Source organism: Perna viridis, chromosome 6 (genome assembly GCF_037379345.1).
Source record: "Perna viridis isolate PV_CMFRI_1.1 ecotype Kerala chromosome 6, ASM3737934v1, whole genome shotgun sequence".
In the NCBI taxonomy this organism is placed as follows: Eukaryota; Metazoa; Mollusca; class Bivalvia; order Mytilida; family Mytilidae; genus Perna; species Perna viridis.
In genome coordinates, this window is record NC_142450.1 from 7,649,342 (window position 1) to 7,670,568 (window position 21,227).

The 21,227-nt window shown below is 32.3% G+C and overlaps 1 protein-coding gene across 4 annotated transcripts; it reads right to left on the reverse strand.

Moving 5' to 3' along the window:
• Window positions 1–2,478: 2,478 nt before the first annotated feature.
• On the reverse strand, window positions 2,479–21,128 carry LOC148613506 (uncharacterized). 4 transcript variants are annotated; one of them, XM_088586824.1, is made up of 13 exons: window positions 21,066–21,128; window positions 17,957–18,092; window positions 17,073–17,186; window positions 13,753–13,821; window positions 13,128–13,227; window positions 12,241–12,357; window positions 11,465–11,559; window positions 10,208–10,329; window positions 7,571–7,794; window positions 6,712–6,822; window positions 5,741–5,797; window positions 3,946–4,058; window positions 2,479–2,720 (listed from the first exon to the last, which is right to left on the reverse strand). In XM_088586824.1, the coding sequence occupies exons 2-13, from the start codon at window positions 18,026–18,028 to the stop codon at window positions 2,577–2,579; spliced, it is 1,338 nt and encodes a 445-aa protein (XP_088442950.1). In that variant the 5' UTR covers window positions 18,029–18,092; window positions 21,066–21,128; the 3' UTR covers window positions 2,479–2,576. The 4 variants fall into 4 exon arrangements, with proteins under 4 accessions (XP_088442950.1, XP_088442951.1, XP_088442952.1 ...); XM_088586825.1 differs by having other exon boundaries at window positions 21,086–21,118; XM_088586826.1 differs by lacking the exon at window positions 21,066–21,128 and adding an exon at window positions 20,964–21,065.
• Between the last annotated feature and the right edge of the window lie 99 nt (window positions 21,129–21,227).

Below are 21,227 nucleotides of genomic sequence, written 5' to 3' on the forward strand. Positions count from 1 at the left end.
ATATCTAGAAATTACAGAAGAATTGTTTCTAATTGCATTTAGACGATTAACAAGCCGCTAATCCTTACCACGGATCATGATTTCTGACAATGCCTCCACGTACCTTGCCGCCTCGGAAACGGTAGAACATCTCGCATGATCTAGAAAAATTCGAGATAATCTATCAAAATATGGAACATCATGGCAATTCATTCCAAAAAGAGCTCCTTGGTATGGTGGATTCTGGGAACGGATGATCGGCGTCACAAAATCATGTTTAAGAAAGACACTCGGGCGATCATATTTAACAATGGAGATGCTTCAAACAGTTATAATCAAAATTGAGGCAATAATTAATGACAGACCATTGACATATTATTCTTCAAGTGTTGATGACGAGGAACCTTGAACACCATCTCATTTACTGTATGGGGGAGAATAACATAGACGTTATACCCTGCTACTAACATAGACTTTAATATCTGGAGTGACAAACGGGAAATTCAAAAACGTGCACAAATTCAAAAACTAATGCTTGATCACTTCTGGAATAGATGGAGATCGGAATACCTCACTTCATTACGAGAATTCCACAAATCTACAGGCGATAACAAAAGAATAATCGGCATCGGAGACATTGTGCAAATTCAAGATGATAAGCCATGAAACGGATTGAAGTTAGCTAAAGTAGAGGATCTTATCACAGGGAAGGATGGACATGTCCATGCAGTTGTGAAAACGAATAGTGGAGTAACATCAAGGCCGATTGTGTCAAATAGAAGTGAAAAGCAACAGTGAAACCGAAGACGATGGAAGTTCAACAACTACAGATGAGACCATTCGAACATTACCTCAGCGCGAAGCATCAAAACGCGCTAAAGAAAATGTTCCCAAATGGATACATGGAATTTAATGTGATAAGTGTGAGTTGATATTATGAACTTTGATTTAATAGGTCATAGGTTTAGTGATAATGAGAAAAACACAGACAATTAAATTTTATTGATTTGAAAGACAACTAATTTCGAATTTTAAATTGCTCATAATATCCTCATTTTTTTATTCATTCATTCATTTAAACATTCATTCTGATAATTTTTCTTTTACGGCCCCCAGAATACAGCGCGAAGACTTAGAACGTTCACATTCTTTTGTACCTTTGTATTATATGCGACGCTAACGTCACTGACGTCGCCGTAAACTATAGGTAGTACAGTACATTTAGGTCATTTCTGAAAATTTGGTCTCATTTTGTTGAAATAAAGCTGTTTTGAGGCAGTCCGCACAGAAGGATTTGTCATAAAAAAGTGCAATTTTTTTTTAATCCTTGGTGTGTGGAGTTTCAAGTAATTTATAAGTAATTTAGTGATTACTCTTATAAAATTTAGTAGCCATGGTAACATACTGAAAAAAATATTACCGAGTTTTAGTATAAATCAGGGGTGCCTTTCCAAAACTAACAGCCAAATGTTTTATAAAATATCAGGCACTTAGACACTACCACAGGATGAAAGCATGCATGGAGTAAGCAGAAAAAGGGTAAAAATAATAAGACCCTTTTCAATTCATTCTCTCACAATTTCAGTCCCAATCGTTTGTGCAGAATAAGGTATTTTGACAATCAGCCATCTGATGCTGAGGAGAGAACCTAATACGGCAGGGAACTGAAACGTTCCAGATACCATTCTTCATTTAAATTACACCTGTTTACCATAACATATATTACATCTGTCTATGTATAAATGCTTATCTACATTTAAACAATATATCCACCAAATTTAAAGTATTAATTTTAAGTTTTACAAAATTTGACGGGGTAACATGGTGTGCGAAACAGTGCGCCTTTATGTAACTGTATAGGGCACCCATAGCTTGTATATTAAAATAGTTGAACTTGACGGTCGACTTGTTACGTTATTCTAAGTTACACAACACAGGGAGTAGACAAACAATTTGACTTGATGGAAACTTTTGTAGGACTTATCATAAAGATCATTTCATCAATTAAATATCGATTATAGTTTTTGAGGTATTGGCTGTAAACTGCAAAAACTTTCATTTGCATTTCAAGGTCAATAACTGTAAGAAGGGGGTGGTCTAACAATTTTAACTCCATTAAGAATTTTGTAGAACATAAGGATCATTTCATAATTGAAACTATTTTCCTATATATTATAGTTTTCAAGAAAATGGCTGAAATCTGCAAAAACTGTCATTTTCACCTTTCAAGGGGTAGAAAGTGGAAGTAGAGAGGGCATGATGTTTTTTTTCCTTATTTACCAAATTGAGGTGGGAAAATTCGAATAAAAAGGAATGAAAGTAGGGTACTGCATTACGCTGTCCACCATATTATTATAGGTATGGACTTGTTGATTTCGTTTTTTTTCCTTAGCTGCAGGCCAGGTAACACACATTTTTCAGACTTTTCAAGCTTATTTTTCCAGTGGTTGGTAGAGAAATGGATATTCTAAACACCATTTATGAAGTAACAACATATAATTTGTTCGTATAAAAATAATTTTATAAAAAATATATGTACGAAAATAACATTGAAACTAAACAGTTATTACATATTTTTTTTCAAACACTCTGATTAGTCAGATTTTTATCTTATTCTGATCATTCTTTAGATTGATAAGTGTCAAAACAGCATCAGATAATTTTTCATATTCACTGAGTTCGTTGTAGATATGACAGGATATTCGAAGATACAAGATACCATTTACACACTTTACTGGAATCTGAAACAAAGAACTCAGAACTTTAGTTCAACAATAAAAATCTAACCACATCAATTCCACCCAAAACAAGACTATAAGAATGCAATGATAGCTATATTTTGTTCATGTTAACTTGAATATCATATTATATTATCTATTATCATTTTGATGGGTAGACAGAACTATTAAATGTAGTGCTAAGGTGTGGTTCTGGGGTCAATCAAGTCAGGTTCTGATTTTGAAGAATGTAGAATGTTCTACTATATAAACATATAATAACCAATATGTATAGTTATTTGATACATTGAGTTGGTTTGCCTACCTTATCATCAAAGTGATGCTGTTGTCAGTTTACCTACCTTTATATAAATCTGATGCAATAAATGTAGCTGATGTATCTACATTTAATAAAACTGATGCAAGAGTAATCAAGGGAACCAAGGTTATAGCGGTAATCAAAAGAATGTAATCCAGGGACAAAGACCAGACATGGAAAACAGTCATACTCAACAAAGAACATAAAGTAACTAAAATCATACATACAAAGTAACAAAAGTAAATGAGCTACTCGGACTCCACTAAAAACTGGGATCATGGACCAGGTGTACTGGTAGGGTAAGCATCCTCTGCTTTCCTAGAAACACCCGCCGAGTTGCTCATAAAAAGTCAAGTGCGGGGTAGACAAACGAGGAAAGAAAAACTATGACCCATTGAATAAATCAGTTTTCATGGTGCTGATGGATACACCATAACAATCCACGAGTTCATGATAACGACCATAAAACTTCTGTAGTGATGACTTCAATCTTGTAGCAACATAACCCTGTTCCAGAAGCCTATTTGTTAGAGTTCTAGTGTGATACAAAAAGTCTGTGTAGTTTCGGCAAGCTCTGGCATAACATATGAGTTGTGATATGAACACTCCATACGCAGGAGCCGAAGGGATGTTGCCACAGATGAAAGGAAAGTTGACAATTCTGAATGAAAAGTCATCACGTTTGTCGTAAAGTTTGGTCAATAGTTTTCCTTTATCATCGATTTAGAGTAGCTCACCTTTATACACTAAACTATAAGGGTAGTTTTACCTTCCTGTATATTCAAATGCTAATAGATGTAATATAGTTGTTATGCCTTCCTCTATTTTAAACAGCTAATATAATTGTTATGCCTACCTCTATATTAAATTGATGCTTTAACTGGGTTGCCTAGCTCTATATTAAATTGAAGCTTTATTTGGATTGCCTACCTCTATCTTAAACTGATGATAAAGTTGGTTCTGTAGTGCCTCAGCATCCTCGTATCCTACTATATCTGCCTCCCTGTATAAATCTAATGGAACTTCTACTAAAGCCATGCAGCCTGCAATTATAAATCATATCTCAATTGCAAAGAAAATCAAGATGTTGTACACTACGATGTGCTTAGAATACCCCTACTCAACCATTTCAGTCAAAGCTGGGGAAGGTAAAACACAGTACAATTCATCATGCAGAAGCAATATATCAAATATCTAAGCATTCTAAGATTTTCCATTATGCAACAACTAAATAACTACAAAGTAAATCTGTAAACAGGAAGTAGGTGAGTGTTGTAATTGAAAACAGGAGAAACAATACAAGTCATCATGAGAAAGCAATATACCAAATATCTAAGCATTCCCTTCAGTAAAAGCTGACAAATTTGTTAAAAAAATTTCAACTATGCAGCACATAAATAACTATAAAGTCGATCAGTAAACAGAAAGTAGATGAGTGATGAACCTGAAAAGGAGAGACACGGTACAAGTCATCACGAGAAAGCAATAAACCAACTATCTAAGCATTCCTTTTAGTAGAAGCTAAGAAATCTGTTATGAAAAATGTGATATATGGACCAACAGACGGACAGACGGATGGACAGACAAGGTGATTGCAATATAGCCCCCACTCTAATAAGTGGGGGTATAACACTGATACTAATATTATGCTAAAAACAGTCCCTTGCAGCCCGTAAAAGGAGAAATATAATTCTCATCATAGATTTTAAAATCATATTTACTGTACTGTGTTGTGATTAAAGACATGTACGATGTCAAAAACCACATTTTAAAGTTCCAGCATTAGCTGATAAGGTCTCAGGGGTGTTGGACTGAAAAATATGGACCACTATTCAGTCTCACTTTCTTTTTGAAGTTTGTGTGGGGCAAAAACAAAACCAAAAAAACAACAGGACAATCTGGTAATATTGATTTCAAACATGTTTGTTCATATGCCTTCTGCAAATGCTTAGGTATGGCAAATTCTCTATGATTTGGTTGTTTTATCTACTTCTTGGAGAGCTAGCTTTTTGCAATATATGTGATTTGAAAAATTGCTGTTGTGACTGGTTAGGTGACATCAAAGATGAGTGATTGCTAGAATTCCTGTCATGACAAATGCTGAATGTCTAGCAATCAAAATCTTCCAAAGGAATCAACTCTTTCTTTATTAAATTTCGACATCATAACAAACTCCCCAAAGCAGGTTTGTTATGATGTTAAAATTAAATATTTTAACTTGAGTTGATATTCTTTTATATTCAACTTTCACTCATTATGAAAGTATAGATATAAAATTGGCAAGCCTAACAAAGCTACATAGCTCTGACTTATTGATATTATATTTTGTATTTCTTGACAATGAGTATATTTGTACCAATACCAATCTTTTAAATCCAGTATGTTTCAATCTTAGATAATGTTTTTACATGATATAGTGAAACCTGTCTAAACCAGACATTTTAATACAGTTTCTTCAAATTAATTTCGGTGCATTTTAACTAGTATACATTAAACAGCTGTCTTAACAGAATATTAAGTCCTAAATGAGTACATTTTAGACAGATTTATAACTTAATATAACAAGGAAAACCTCTTGCCCACATCTCAAACATACCCAAAAACTGGAACTATTTACATCAAAACTTTACCAGTACCAGTTAATTTTGATAAAATGATTTTAAAAACCATTCTCTTTTAAATAAACATTACATAACCAATGCAGCACATACATGTATATACTTACCAAACATATCCTGTGGTGCTGCCAATCTGGTTCCCCAACTCCTGGTTAGCAGATCACCTGTAAATCAATGTACATTTATATAAGTGATGTGAAGAACCATTTCAGCCTGATTCAACTACTAGTACACATTTTATCCAATCCTATTAAGTACCATTCCGTGTAAGAATCAGACAATGAGTGACACATCATTTTCTCTCATACTTGACGCCTCAAATATATTCAATACATCTAGAAAACAACTGAAAAGCTATGTAAATTTATCCTGCGGCATCTGTGACACAGACATTTTTTACGTTCTTATATAGAAAATTCCCCACAATTTTTTCATAGTGTATTTCAACTAATATCTTAAAAAGGCAAAATTTACACTTCGGTGGAAACTTCTGGAGGTTATGCGGTATAAATGCTTGGATAATGCAAACAAATCTCTGCACTATTTTTCTTCATATGCCACCCTTTACACACATTTTACCTAATTCTTAGACAGAACAGTACTTAGTTTCAAGTTCCATTTACCCTAAGTATTATTCTTTATTAACAACCATAATATAAAAATTGGTATGCTGTCGTGTTTGATGACTTCTTTTTTTTTTAGATAATAGGCAAAACTACCCCACCTTAACCCTAAAAAATCTGATAGCCACCAGCAGTTTCTTTTAGAATACATCCTCATTGAAACACCTAGAGCTCCTGCTAGTTGGAGTAGCTAACAAAGGTGATACAAGAATGTATTTACCTCTAGTATGTTTCCCTAGCATTATTGAATGTACCAGCTCTTATGTATGAACAATCAATTAAAGAAGATTTTGAAATGGACATTAACCCCTCTTTAAACAATAAATAAGCTTTTAAATTATTATCTTTCATACAGAACACAACTTAAGTAAGACAACTGAACATGAAAAAAAACTTCTCTCAAAGTTGAGTTTACAAAAGCTACCTCAAACATTGGTTTCAGCAATGCCACTTACAAGCTTGTTGACAAAGTCTGTACATATATTCTCTGATAGCAGATTTTCCAACAGATTCCCAGAAATCTATAACTGTGTATAGAGCTAGAAAAGGGCTATAATCATGGAGTCCTGCAAATACATTGAAGGTGTAATATACATATATAAACTCCCTGAACTACATATATACAATAGACTAAAATCCTCATTCAGCATAAACAACAGGTTTGAAAAACTACCACTTGAAATTTTATTATTTCCAGGTTAGAACCAATCTGTGCACCTATTTAACAGATCAATAACAGCTGACTAAATGATTGCTGATGTGTCTATAACCGATGACCTCCCTGTTTTGTTATGTAAAATGACAGATGACTGGCTTATGTAAATTTCAGAATTTCCATAGGAACGAATCCATTACACTACCATATTGAATTTATCTAAAATTTAAGATATTAAATCCACATTTTGTATTTTGCTAAAAATAAAACAAATAAAAAATTAATGTTATTAATTGATGTTTAAATTTATTGCATTTAGTAAATATGTGTAAAAATTGACAAACAAATCTTTAAAATATATTTACAGCTCAGAGGTCAAATGATGCAATCACAGGTTTAACAGAATGCTTTGACTGATCAATTACTGATCGGAAAATGATCGATGATTAATGACCAATCACAATTACAGTTGTACAGATTGGTTCAGGTCCTGTATACATGTAATTACTTTGATTAGAAATAAATCTCAATTTTTTTTGATAAAATGATATCAATGTCATATGTAAAGGTAATCAATTTACTTAACATTCAAAAACAAATTGGTGTAGATTAACTGGTACTACAAGACAAAAACAAAGAAAGCTATAAAAAATACCTACCTGCCCATATGAATTCTGAATTAAATCCTGACCCAAAACCATGTGATATTATAAGTGGGCGTGTCTTGGATTGTAGCTCCTCCCTAACATACATAAAGCCACATCCTTTAGGAGCACAGAACCACTTGTGGGCATTACTAACATAATAATCTGCATCTAATGTTTCCAAGTTGATATCTAAGGCACCTAATGCATGAGCTCCATCTATCAAAACAGGAACTTTTCTAAAAGAAAATATTATGTCTTTAAAGTGTTCTTACAATTGAATCTATATAATCTGTTTGCTTATTTCATAGCTCTTTTTATTTCTGGTGTGAGACAAAAGAATTGAGAGTAATCACATCTAAAATAATTATATATACCAGTAGTAAATTAATCAAAAATGTATCCTTAAAAACAAACTGCAACACCATAAAAAAGTGTGATTGTTTATATTAAAACAAGTAACTTTTAATTAGGAATGACTGTTATATTTCATGCCCATAAAGGAATAACCTATGACATCTGGTGGACAGTACATATCCAGTAAAATTCTTGTTTAACCCATTTTGGCCCCTAACTCCTTTAAATTTATCATAACTTTTTGACAAATATGACCTCAATTTAAGCACAAAATTCACTGTGACTACAGATAAACCTGTGTATCTAGAAAATTCTTAAGGCATACATTGTAGCATGCTCCAGATATGAAAAGTTACATTTAATTTTATGTAAAATGGTATGGAAAATTTTTGCTGTTCAATTTTTTTTTAATTTCACAGAGATTGCCAAAATAAACTAACACCTGAGATTCACAGTTTAAATCACCTATTGTGTATAGGTGGCTATTGTCCTTCCAGCATGTCAATGTGAATAGAATTTACATTTAACAGGTAGGGAACATCTCAAGGAGTAATCAAGGGAACAAAGGTTATAGCGGTAATCAAAAGAATGTAATCCAGGGACAAAGACCAGACATAGAAAACAGACATACACAACAAAGAACATAGAGTAACCAAAATCATACATACAAAGTAACAAAAGCAAATGAGCAACTCGGACTCCACTAAAAACTGGGAGCATGGACTTGGTGCACTGGTAGGATAAGTGGCAAAACAATATCACAACTTTATTTTGGCACTCTCTACAGAATTGATACAAAATAAAAAGCAAAAGTTGGATAATTTTTTCTTACATAATTTTAAATGAAATTGGTGTACATTCCAAACTGGAAATTTTGACAGCCCATGTTGGACATTTTATCAAATTTCAGCAGATGTCTGTGTCAGTCTTTTTTCTGCCTAGATAGAGAATAAACTTTAAAAACCCTTTTTTGTAGTTATTTAAAGATAGATATTGGAACTTGTAAACTTATTCCATCATGTACATGTACTTTATCTTTTACAAAATATCTGAATGAGTTCGATTTTGACCACACATGGACTTTCTGACATGTAAACAAAACATCGTGTCTCTCAGATTTTTCATCACATTGGCAAACAGCTGAAAACTTCTGAGTGATGAAAAAATGTTGACTATTTTAAAATTAAAATAGCGAATACATTTTGTATATTGATTTGAATGGGTTGTTGACTTCTGTATTAAAAAGATTCAATTGATGAATTAATATTACAAAATATGACTTATTCTTAGTTTCAGCACCATGTGCTTGCATTACCACTGAAAGATCGGCGGGAAAATGATGGATTTGTCAATCTTTTTCTTAATTAAATCAAGTTATAAATGTATGAAAATTCCCTGAGTCACTTCAATTAATTTGTATATGCGATGGTAATGTATGAGTAGTGTTAATTTAATATGCAATCAACTAATCAGTTTCAGGTGACTGAACATCAGCTAATTAATTTTGACGTATACCTGTCAAATAATTTCCAATAAACAATTAGGAGACAAGTAGACAGGATGTTTATATAGTAATAAAACCATGCTGACTGTAATTTATAAGGGTTGACAATTTTTTTATGCCCGATACTGGAAAATGTTCGTCGGTCATTTGCAAAATTTGTCGGTCAATGACCAGCATTTTTTACTGTTTCCAGATCCTTGATTGGAACATGTTCATGCATGTATCTATGGCATGCTATGCCTGAAAAAATTTCTTGATACATAGGTTTGTCTGTAGTAAATTTTGTGTTAAAATGAGGCCATATTTGTCAAAAGGATATGATGAACCTTAAACCCTCAAATCAATTAAAAGATTCTGAATATTTCATTGATTTTTTTAGGAGTCTCCCCCTTATTGTGGAATGTTCAGCAGGTTTGATACTAATTCTTTAAAGTTTGAAGTAATAAACCCCAAATTCAATACCAACCTGTCCTTAGTGGTAAAAAAATGTTGTTGAAAAGTGTTTAAAATGAGATCCACCAAATAATATTAAAATTTATGCATCAAAATTCACTGCCTAATCAAGACAACAGCCCTACTGTAAACCTTTGTGGTTGTATAAAAAATAATGCAGAAAGTATACACATTTAAAAAAAATCTATGATTATAACAACTTCTTTATAATAAAAAAAACTTAGCATTATAGATATCTTTAACTATTAACTAAAGAGTCACAAATAATTAATGGTGGTATCATATACCATATTCATTCAGTAGATTTGAGTTTGGAATAGCTGATACAAAAGACCTACTTCTGATGACATATCTGTATAATCTCTTGGACAGGCATTATAAATGGTGTGTTACTGGGTATATGGTCAAATACTGCCAATTTGGTTCCTTCCTTCAGGGTACTGCTAACAAGGTCTAGAATCTGATAAACAGCAGTATGTTGGAATTCCTACACTTACTCATTATAAGATAGATTTGAAATATTTCTCAATGAGGAAACTAAAGTCAGTTTTGCATAAATCAAATCAGGTTGATATTATAGCAAAAAGAAGGCTAATTAGCTGTTGTTTTTCGCATGCTATGTAAAAGCAATATTTTTATTTATGAAACAATATCTACTACTTACAAGTATTAACAATTAGAAATACTCAAAAAGAAAATGACCCCTGCTTCAAATTGATTTAGATGTGAAATGCTTGTTGGATTATCTCCTGTTAGCGATATTTAACAATAATTATATTTCTTCATGCGCATATACTTATGATACTGAATATTCCTATAAAATAACATCAAAATTCCTTGAGCAGTTTAGAATTGTGTTGACGAAGGTTTACCATGTAAAACCCTAAACTATGATTATCTCCCTATGGAGTTCTCCAAAAATAATTATATTTCTTCATGCACATCTACATATGATATCCAACCTTCTGATAAAATTTTATCATAATCCCTTGAGTGGTTTAAGATGAGTTGTGCTTACAATGTTTTACCATGTAAAAAACCCACAATTTGGATTATCTCCCTTAGGAGTCATCTATTAGTAATCATATTCCTTTATTCACATCTGCATCTGATATCCAACCATCCTATAAAATAACATCAAAATCCCTTGAGCGGTTTAGAAGGAATTGCGCTAACAAGACTTCAGCAAGTAAAATGGATGGATGGACAGACAGACCAGGTGATTCATACATACCCCCACCCCAACTTTGTTTAGGGTGGGTATAATAAGTCCTTTCCCATATACCGTATACCATTAAAGATAGACCAGTTTCTCTCATTTTAATCTGCAAAGATGTTTTGTTACTTGTGAACTGAAATTAAATTTCCACTTTTCCATGTTTTATTTCAAAAAGATATTTTCTTATGCCCTGACATTGAAAGAATACCGCTCAGCTTTGAATAACCACATTACTTAAACTTGAAGCCCCAAATGGGACAAGGAAAGTTGATAGTGTATTTGTCTATAATAAAGTTACTAAAAGAGCACACAGAACAAACATATATTAATAGCTCAATGTTGGACATACAAATTTTAGTCTGTACTTCATATTCACCTGTTGCTTCCCTGTGACAGGAAATGCGACTGGTTCCTCCTGTAAAATGGCAGCAGTCTGCTCACATTGCCACTTTAACAATTTTTTGACTGCACCTGCCAAATGCAATTCATTTACAATACTACATAACAATTGATGTACTGTATTATCATCTCTACTTTCCCAACATTAACAAATGAAAATTTCAGACTAGATAATCCTTGCTAGCAATGTTCAAAACAAGTCCATATTATTTCAAAATTAGCTTTTTAAAAATTAGTCATACAAAATAGGAACATATAACTATTCTGGAAATGAATCTGTTCTACCATCAATACATGTACCTGTACATGTGTATGAAACTGTCCCTTTTTTATGCAAATTGATTAAAGCAGTAAAAGGTTGTCAGAATATTTAAATATAACACTGAACTCAATACCAGTTCCTGCAGCAATTAATTTTTTTAAGTGAAGACATTTTTAATCATACTTTAAAAAATTATCATCTTATACATGCATCATGTGCATAAGCTTTAGAAGTATCTACATGAATATTCCCTGATATCAGTTTTTATTAATTTATAAATTTTTACCTGGTCCATGCTCCCTGTTTATAGTAGAGTCATTAGTGAATGCTTATTAACTTTTGTTTCTTTGCATGTGTCATTTTGTTTATTTCATATTCTTTGTTGTGTCTATTTTCCTATCAAGTCTTTATCCTTGAAATACATTATTTTGATTTTCACTCACTCAGCTTACAAATAAATTCAGAACAACCTTAATATGATGCAAACTGACCATATGTAATATTGAGCATGTATACTGTATCTCCTTTCTTTAGTTCTGTTCCCTTGACTACAGTATTGATGGCTGTAGTAACATTGGTTACCAACACAAGATCACTGGGGTCACAACCTAAAAAAACTGACATCATCAACAAGTTTATATAGTTCAACTTGAAAATGTCTCTCATGATTACCTGCAAATCATGAACTTTAGATAATTACATGTATATGTGCATAATTTTAGATTACAAATGCATTATCTTAAAAACTGGACCCTAAAAATGCACACAAAAATTTAAACCAAAATGAAAATAGTTTTTTTTTTAATTTGTTATATATACATGAAGCACACATCATTTCCAATTAAAAATGTTTTCTTATAATGAGGGAATCTTGAAAAGTTAAGTAAAAACAGGAGATGTAAAATATTTGGTATTTTCCTTATCAAGAAAGGCTTCACACCTTGATAGGGAGTATGGAATACATGTACCAGTAATTAAAAGTAACCTGGCATACTGAATGTGTAAGTTGCCAGCAATCACTATTTATTAATCACAAGGGCATTAACCTACCAGCGTACAACTGCCAACCAATATAAATGTATGTGACATACTTGCATGAAACCAAAAATAATACAAGGGAAATAACCTGCAAAATTAATAATAGTTACATTGTATCATTCAATTATTGATATATACAAGATCCCACTTTTCCAAAGTATGGGGTATAAATTGTACAAGAAATACCTAGAGAAAAAATGTTGTCCAGTGGACTGGGTTAAAGTGAAGAATATAAGAAGACCAGTAAATATTACATGTCCATGGCTTACAGGCCACTGATGTATAGAGATTAGATGTGTGAATTAAGAGATAAATATTACTGGGGAAATAATCTACAAACCTATAAACTTAGCTAACTGTCTACTGATATATACCAGATGTGGTATTAATTCTCTGTCGTAAAATCTCAGGGGTTGATGTTCTGTGTATACTTGCCATCGCTATAATAAACAAGAAAATGTTATGAACATAATATTTATAAAGTAAGTCTTTTGCCTTCGAGTAAAATTTTGAGAAATTTTGTTTAAATACAAATGTAAAACTATTTTCCTTTGAAATACACAGCATGTCTCACCTCTTTTTTCTGTGATTAGTCACTTTAAACTGAAACTAAAGAATATGTTTACCAATGAAATCAACAAAATTAATTCAACATTTTGACATCAAATTACCTTTACTGAAATGAATTTATGTGCGGTACGCAGAATGAATTTGAAAGATTGCACATTAATCTTATAATGGGATTTTGTATAAGTTGGATAACTATTGCCATTAACCGGTTTGACAGTCAGTATATAAGTTAATTGTAAGAGTTTTTAGTTATAGTTGATATATTTTTTTTGGCTCAATTATGTACACATATGTTCAAAATAGATGGAGCTTTTTAGCACATAAATACTTTATGTTTGGTTAAAGTGCATTAAAACATAAGAGTATTACCCTTTGATATGGTTGATATACAGTACCTGAGCAGTTTCAAGAGCTTCCTTGAGAACTCCTCCAAAGGCACCATGGTTGATGAATGTACAATCCTCCTATAAAACAATTGAAGACAGAATAATAACTTACAATCATTTCTAAAAAATAGTTCTTCAGCAATTCCTTAAAATAACAATTAGTCATGTGTATTCCTTTCTCAAACAAGAGGCTCCCAGGAGCCTGAATTACTCACCTGATTGAATTTTGTCTTTCAAGGGCAGCAAATTTAAATAGTTTTCTAAAAAAGATATTAGCTGAAAACTGTAAAAAAAAAAAACCTGCCATTTTTCCCCTTTCAAGGGCAATAACCCTTACAAGGAATTGTCTGACAACTTTTTTCTTTTAAGACTTTTGTAGTTCTAATAATAAGGATCATTTCAGCTATTGAAAGAATTTGGCTAACACTAATGGTTTTGGATATATATCTGAAAAACTACTCTCTGACCCCTATGTTCTATTTTTAGTAACAGCGGCCATGTTTTTTTTGATGAATCAAAAATCCCCACATCAGTTCTATGCAGGATACCCCAAGGAACATTCATACCAAGTTTGGTTTCAATTGGTCAAGTAGTGTCAGAAAAGAAGATTTTTGAAAGAAATAACATTAAAAATAGCAAATTCCAACATGGCTTAATGGCTTCAAACCAAAATTTGACCAGAGATAGATCTCATCATGCTGAACACTTTTACTTCATGCCAGAATTCAACTAAACCTAACAGTTTAGGAGATATATGTGAAAAACTACTGTCTGACCCCTATGTTCTATTTTTAGTAACGGTGGCCATGTTTTTTGACAAATCAAAAATCCCCACATAAGTTCTATGCAGCATACCCTCAAGGAACATTCATACCAAGTTTGGTTCTAATTAGTGAAGTAGTTTCAGAGAAGAGTTTTGTATAATTGTTAACGACGACGATGGACGACAACGACGGAAGCCAAGTGATGGCAATAGCTCACATGACCTTTGGCCAAGTGAGCTAAAAATAGCAAAAAATGTTGAAAAAGGGCAATAACTCCAACATGGTTTAACAGATCAAAATGAAAATTTGACCGCAGATAGATCTCATCATGCTGAACACTTTTACCCATATCAGAATTTAGCTAAACCTAACAGTTTTGGAGATCTATGCAAAAAAACTACTGTCTGACCCCTATGTTCTATTTTTACTAATGCCAGCCATGTTTTTCAACAGATCAAAAATCCCCACATCAGTTCTATGCAGGATACCCCAAGGAACTTTCATACAAAATTTGGTTCCAATTGTTCAAGTAGTATTAGAGGAGAAGAATTTTTAAAAATTGTTAACGATGACGACAACAGACGACGATGACAGACGGCAACGACCAGGTGAGCTTAAAATCTAGCTGAATCAATATTGCACTCCTTATGTGTCCGTGGAGAGTAACATTAAGTACAATTCTGAGTAGAAACCAGGCAATGAATGACACATCATTTTTCTCAAATTAGTATTTTTTGCCTCACATATATGCAGTTTGAAAACAACCAAAAAACTATTTAAATTTATTCTGAAGCATCTGTGACATAGATATTTTTTGACTGCATATATAGAAAAAATTGTAGAAAAATTTTCCTACTATTCCTTAGTGCATTTCAACTATCAATGTTTAAAAAAGCAAACTTAACAAACAATGTTTTTTTCTGGAGGTTTATATAAGGTATAAATACTTGGGTGATGAATGAAATCTCTACATTTTGTTTCTTCGTGTGCAATACCTTATATATGTTTTGCCTGATTCTTTAATAGTCAGAGAAAAGTACTCTAATGTAGCTTCACCAAAGAATCATGTAGTGATGTACAAAAACATTTTGGTTTGGAACCTTTCAAAGGGTCTAATACAGCAATAAAAGTGTAAGTGAAACTTGATCTTTGCAGCTAAATTTTAGTTGAATTCCCCATTCAAAAGGTAGAAAAAATTTCCCTCTAAACTTGGTACTGCATTTTACACTATAATATGTCAAATTTTATCTTATAACAAACAATACTCTTAGAGAAGCTAACATATAGCAGGAATGAGTTATATAGTTGCAAATAAATATGTAGTCATGTACACATGATGTGTATGTGTGTATATATATATATATATTACAATGACTTAGTCTAGCATTTTTTTTCAAAGTTTCGCCAGTAAGTTAAATATCAGTTGTGATGAAAAATACATTCCAAGATTTTTATCCAAGACATTAAAGAGAGAATTTAAAATTTTCCCAAATGTAAACTTGTGCAAATTGCAATTATTTGTTTTGACAGGAGCTAATGTTTCCACTTTGCTACATGTATATATATACACAATGCTGGTAAAAAAATTTGTTTTCCATGTTTTATGAGCTGAAGTCACAAATTTTTACATCTAGGTTTGTTGTTTTTTTGTTTTCATATTTTGTTAACTAACAGCAAAATCACAAAAATCAGATACTGAGACTTATTTTATACATGTAGATGTCAGTAAATTATTGAATATAATAAATTTAAATAAATCAGTTGTGAAATAATTCTGCATTTAATTCTGCGAAAATGTATACTTACATGTAGGAGAAGACTGGGTCTGTCAACCCTTTTTTAAGGACGGAAATAAACAAATGCAAAGGCTCCTATCCACACTATAAACGAACCCTTCTAGAAAATATTAACATATACCAAAGGGCAGGCTGCAGCTGGCCACAAAACATCAACAACCACAACAACAACAACAAACACTTTATTTATCCTCAGACACCGAGGTCAATAAGATTTTCACATACATGTTATAAATAGTAATAATCACTATACACAGCTACAGGGAAATAGTTGCCCCTATATACTCAAGTAACATAAAAATAAACTACAGGTGAGAACAAAACAAGCTATACAGAAGTTAGAAATTCCTGACTTGGGACAGGCACAAAAATTGTGGCGGGGTTAAAGTACTTTAGTGGTGATCACAACCCAACCCTTAAAAGTCTGGCTACTGTGGAAAAAATATAACACAATAAAACATACTTAAAAATCAGTTAAAAAAAGTTTGAGTCCTTTGTACAATGAAAATAATGATGTACATATGTCACTGATGATTTGGAATATCAACCCACCATCACAAAATTTTAAAATTTATTCAAAAATTAACAAAAAATTATTTTAAAAATTTACACAATAAACAGGATAATCAATTTGTTATTGTGAATAACAAAAATAAAATCACTTGTGCCAATAATGCTTTGATATGCTTAAATCTCAAATGGGTTTTCTTCCTCACCAATTGTCATATTTTGGTTCTTCACTCTTTATGACTAATTATCCTATAATTACCTCTAAATGAAAATGTCTTTTCCTAAAACTTTGTCCAAACTCAAAACCTGTCTTCTCTTTGAGTTCTCTGAATGATGGTAGTTCAATTGGTATATTGGGTGGTACATACTGGTCCTTGAAAAAAAAAAATAAAATGCAATCAATACTACTGCATAATAACTTTGAAAACTACCAGCAATTAATTTCCAGTGACAAAACATCATAGCATCTGTTACATCATGGATATGAATATGTAGAACAATATCAGTTTTGAGAATTTTTGGTTACAGTGTTGTCGGAACAAAAACCAAGATCACACTTCACCATATCATAAGTTCATACAAATGTAACTAGTGTAATTCTAGGCAATCCTCGTGAATTTTTAGTTTGCTGTTTATTGACTCGCAGATTACTCTTGGAATAAATAACAATCAAACTTTGCGCAGTATCTTTACTACACATAGAAAATAATACAGTTTTATCTACAAGTTTTATTGGACAAAATGAACATATCTAACAATCACACATAAGTTACAGGGTGATATCAAATCCTAACTTTATCACTAACATGTGCAGAGGTAATTATTCTGATGATGGTCTTCAGAATGTTTACAATATATATATAGAATTCCCATGATGTCAATCATCATAATCTATAGGTCAGAGTAGTCTAAACTTTGCTGCAGATATTCATGTTTTGTATAACTGTCAATAACTAGACTTAGGATAAACTTCATTATCACAAATGTATTGACACTTTCCATTTAAATCAAGTTTATTTTATCAATACTGGATATATGTACGTGTTTGCTCAAATACAGATTTACCAGTAATTGTGTTGATTATATCAAAAGGGTCTTGTTATATTGACGTTTTTGAACCTTAGAATTAAAAGGGTAACTAACCTCAGGAAGACTGATGGTATCCTGTACATTAGATGCAAAGAAGGAACCAAAATCTCTTTTATTTTCAGTCATTTTTTGTAGATCTGTACATACACAAGTATATCAAATAAGTTTGAGAACCTCACAGTCATAAACCCTGTAAAAAAATTTCACAATACTATTACACAACCAATTTACACTTTGTATATCAAAAATATAATCTTTCTTGTTCCTTAAGTTGTATTTCCAAACTGGTAAAAAAACCTGCTTTCTCCTTGAGAACATATACAAATATCAATTTGTTCAAACACATTTACAATAAATGGTTATGACACAAAACACAAATACAAACATACAAAAAATGACTGTTCAAATAATAAACATATTGAAAATCTGGAGTGGAGTGTGCCTTAAACTAATACTTTATTTAACTGAGCAGGCTAAACATTAATTTATATATTCAATTAAGGCTTTTAGAATAATCAAACAGTTACTGTTTAATATTAAAGATTATTTTCTGTTATTGAAAAGAAACTTTTGTCTTTGTTTTTTATCCTGTTGATGAGAACTTGTCTGGGTACTTTATAGGCTGGACAGTGTATGAAAAATTGCACTTCATCTTCAATTACTGAAGTATTGCATGAAGTGCAAATACAGTTACTTTTGGGGATATTTTGGTAGTGTCCCCTCTCACTCGCAAGAGAGTGAGCACTATTCCTAAATTTACAAACTGTAGATCTATCAGATTTTAATTTGCATACATTAATGTAAGCAGGTCTGCAATTGATTTGTATAAACATTTATGAAAGCAGCTATGTTGATTTTGAATAGCTTGATCGAGTATTCTTTGTTTTATATTAGATTTTGTTTGTTTGTTGGGGTTTAACGTCCGAGCAGCAATATTTCAGCTATATTCAGACGATGAACATGAAATGGATGATAAAATGAACATGAAATGAAAAAGGAAAGGATGGGTCACAAGGATAATAGGGTCGACAAATTTTGATTGCCACTGGAAAATGGGGATTGGGTAAGGTCGGGCAATTTAGCCTCCTGAGGCAAAGGCTCCTACTCCTATCGAATACCACAGTAGGGTTCTTTAACGTGCGAGGAACGTGGCATCTTTCACAACACGGTGCACCACTATGGTTTGCGGTCAGGTTTTCCATATTATAGCCTGACAACCCCAGCATGTAATATGCCAGAAGTACCCCATTCTACCACCTGGGGCACACATCCCAGTTGCTCTGTGGGCAGAGCGCCTAGCCCCCGGTTAGGTTTCTGAGCACTATTTAGTCGCCTTTTACGACAAGCTTAGCGCTGCTGCAGGCCTATTCTTTTGACACCCGGACCTGCACAGGACGTTTTATATTAGATATATTTTGTTTCATATCATGGTTATTTACATTGTAATATGAGAAAGCTAAATCCCAAATCTTTTATCCATTTCCAGATTGTTGAGACCCATTTGTTATTTTGGGGGATATTATATATCTTATCAACAAGTGTGCTTTTTGAATTACATATATGTTCCCAAAATTTGATTACTTGTATCATTACTTTTGTTTTTAAAGGGTGTCTATCAAGTTCTGCAAAGCAGGCAACATTTGTTGCTTTGCTGTGTACTCCATCTCTTAAAATTTCTTTGATAAACTTTATGTGTAAATGTTCAAATGAGTCTGTACCTTTAAAGTTACAATTTTAAATTCCCAATACTTCACATCCATACATAATAATGGGGTAGATTATGGTATCAAATAGTTTTTCTAAGAGGAAACAATGATTATCATATCCTATTTATTTCTTTATCTTAAATCATGCTTTCTGACCTTTCACTATTAGTAAGTTGATGGAAGTTTTTAAATTACCAGTATACTTTATTGTAATTCCTAAATAGCAGTATGATTTCACTGTTTCTAGGCTATTTATATCAAATGTAAATTTATTCAAGTATGATTTCCCATTTGAATTGAAAACTATAACTTTAGATTTTTGTTTATTGACTCCCGGTTTCTAGGAAGTACAGAATTTATTCAAGATATCTAATGAATTTTGTAAGCCTTTATCAGAGCTAGATAACAATGTAATGTCATCTGCATATAGGAGGGAGTTTATTGATATTGTCCCCAATCATGACTGGGTCTACCCCAGCAGTGCTTCTGGTTGTCCGGCAAGCTATTTTCTGACTTGGTGCCATTCTATTGTTGAGGTATGGAGGAACGGAATTCCAACCTCTTATGTTGTAGGAGTAGACTGGGTCTGTCGACCCTTTTTTAAGGATGGAAATAAACAAATGCAAAGGCTCCTATCCACACTATAAACAAACCCTTCTAGAAAATATTAATACTAAAAATTAATGAAGGCAGAAAAAATAAAAAATATTTTTTCATAGAAATAATACAAAAAAAGTAATAGTGAAAATACTGAAAAAAGGCAAATAAAGGAATTTACAATTAGCGACTTAGTGGCATTTCCATCATGATCGAATGACCTACATGTATATCTATGATTGATTATTAGGGTTTAAGGCCAGAGCAAAACATTTCAGCTATATTTAGTCAATGAACATGAAATGGGCTGATAAAATAAGTATAGCTATGTCACACGATGTGACGTCATGACAAGAATACGTTGGTTTATTTACTTGTAAATGTGGTTCAATTTTTGTTTTCTACTTATAAATGTTACTTCTTATTATAATTATATACACATATTTAAAATGTTATTGTTGAAACTGTTGAAATGTGGAGTAATTGTACTTAAATCTTAATTGAACAAAATGATATGAAGCGGTAATTGGAAGAGCCAAATAATTTGTTTTCCTTAAGAGTGCCTTACTGACAAAAATGACATTTTTGTCATGTAAGAAAAGAATTTATCCCTGGACGCCGGGCTCCATGTTTTTTTTCAACATGGGTAGGCATGTGTATGACTCTATGAGGTGAATCCGTGATGCTAATGTAATGCCTATACTGGGCTATATAATGGCTAATGCTAGTTGAAAAATAATGACAAGTGTAGTGTCTACCCATGTTAAATAAACACAAAGCCCGGCACCCAGGAATCATTTCTTAAATAGAGCACAACTGTCATCGTGGTCATGTTGCAAATACATGTACAGTACATGTACCTGAATCATTAAAAAAATACCCCGGAGTAGCAACCTTTTCCGATGTTGGTGTTTAGATTTTACTTGGCGAGCACTTCGTATAAGTTAGTTCGTTTGTCTTATTATTTGGCTTGACACTATTGAACACTAGTATAATGATTTTTTTTTCATTTAATTAAACAT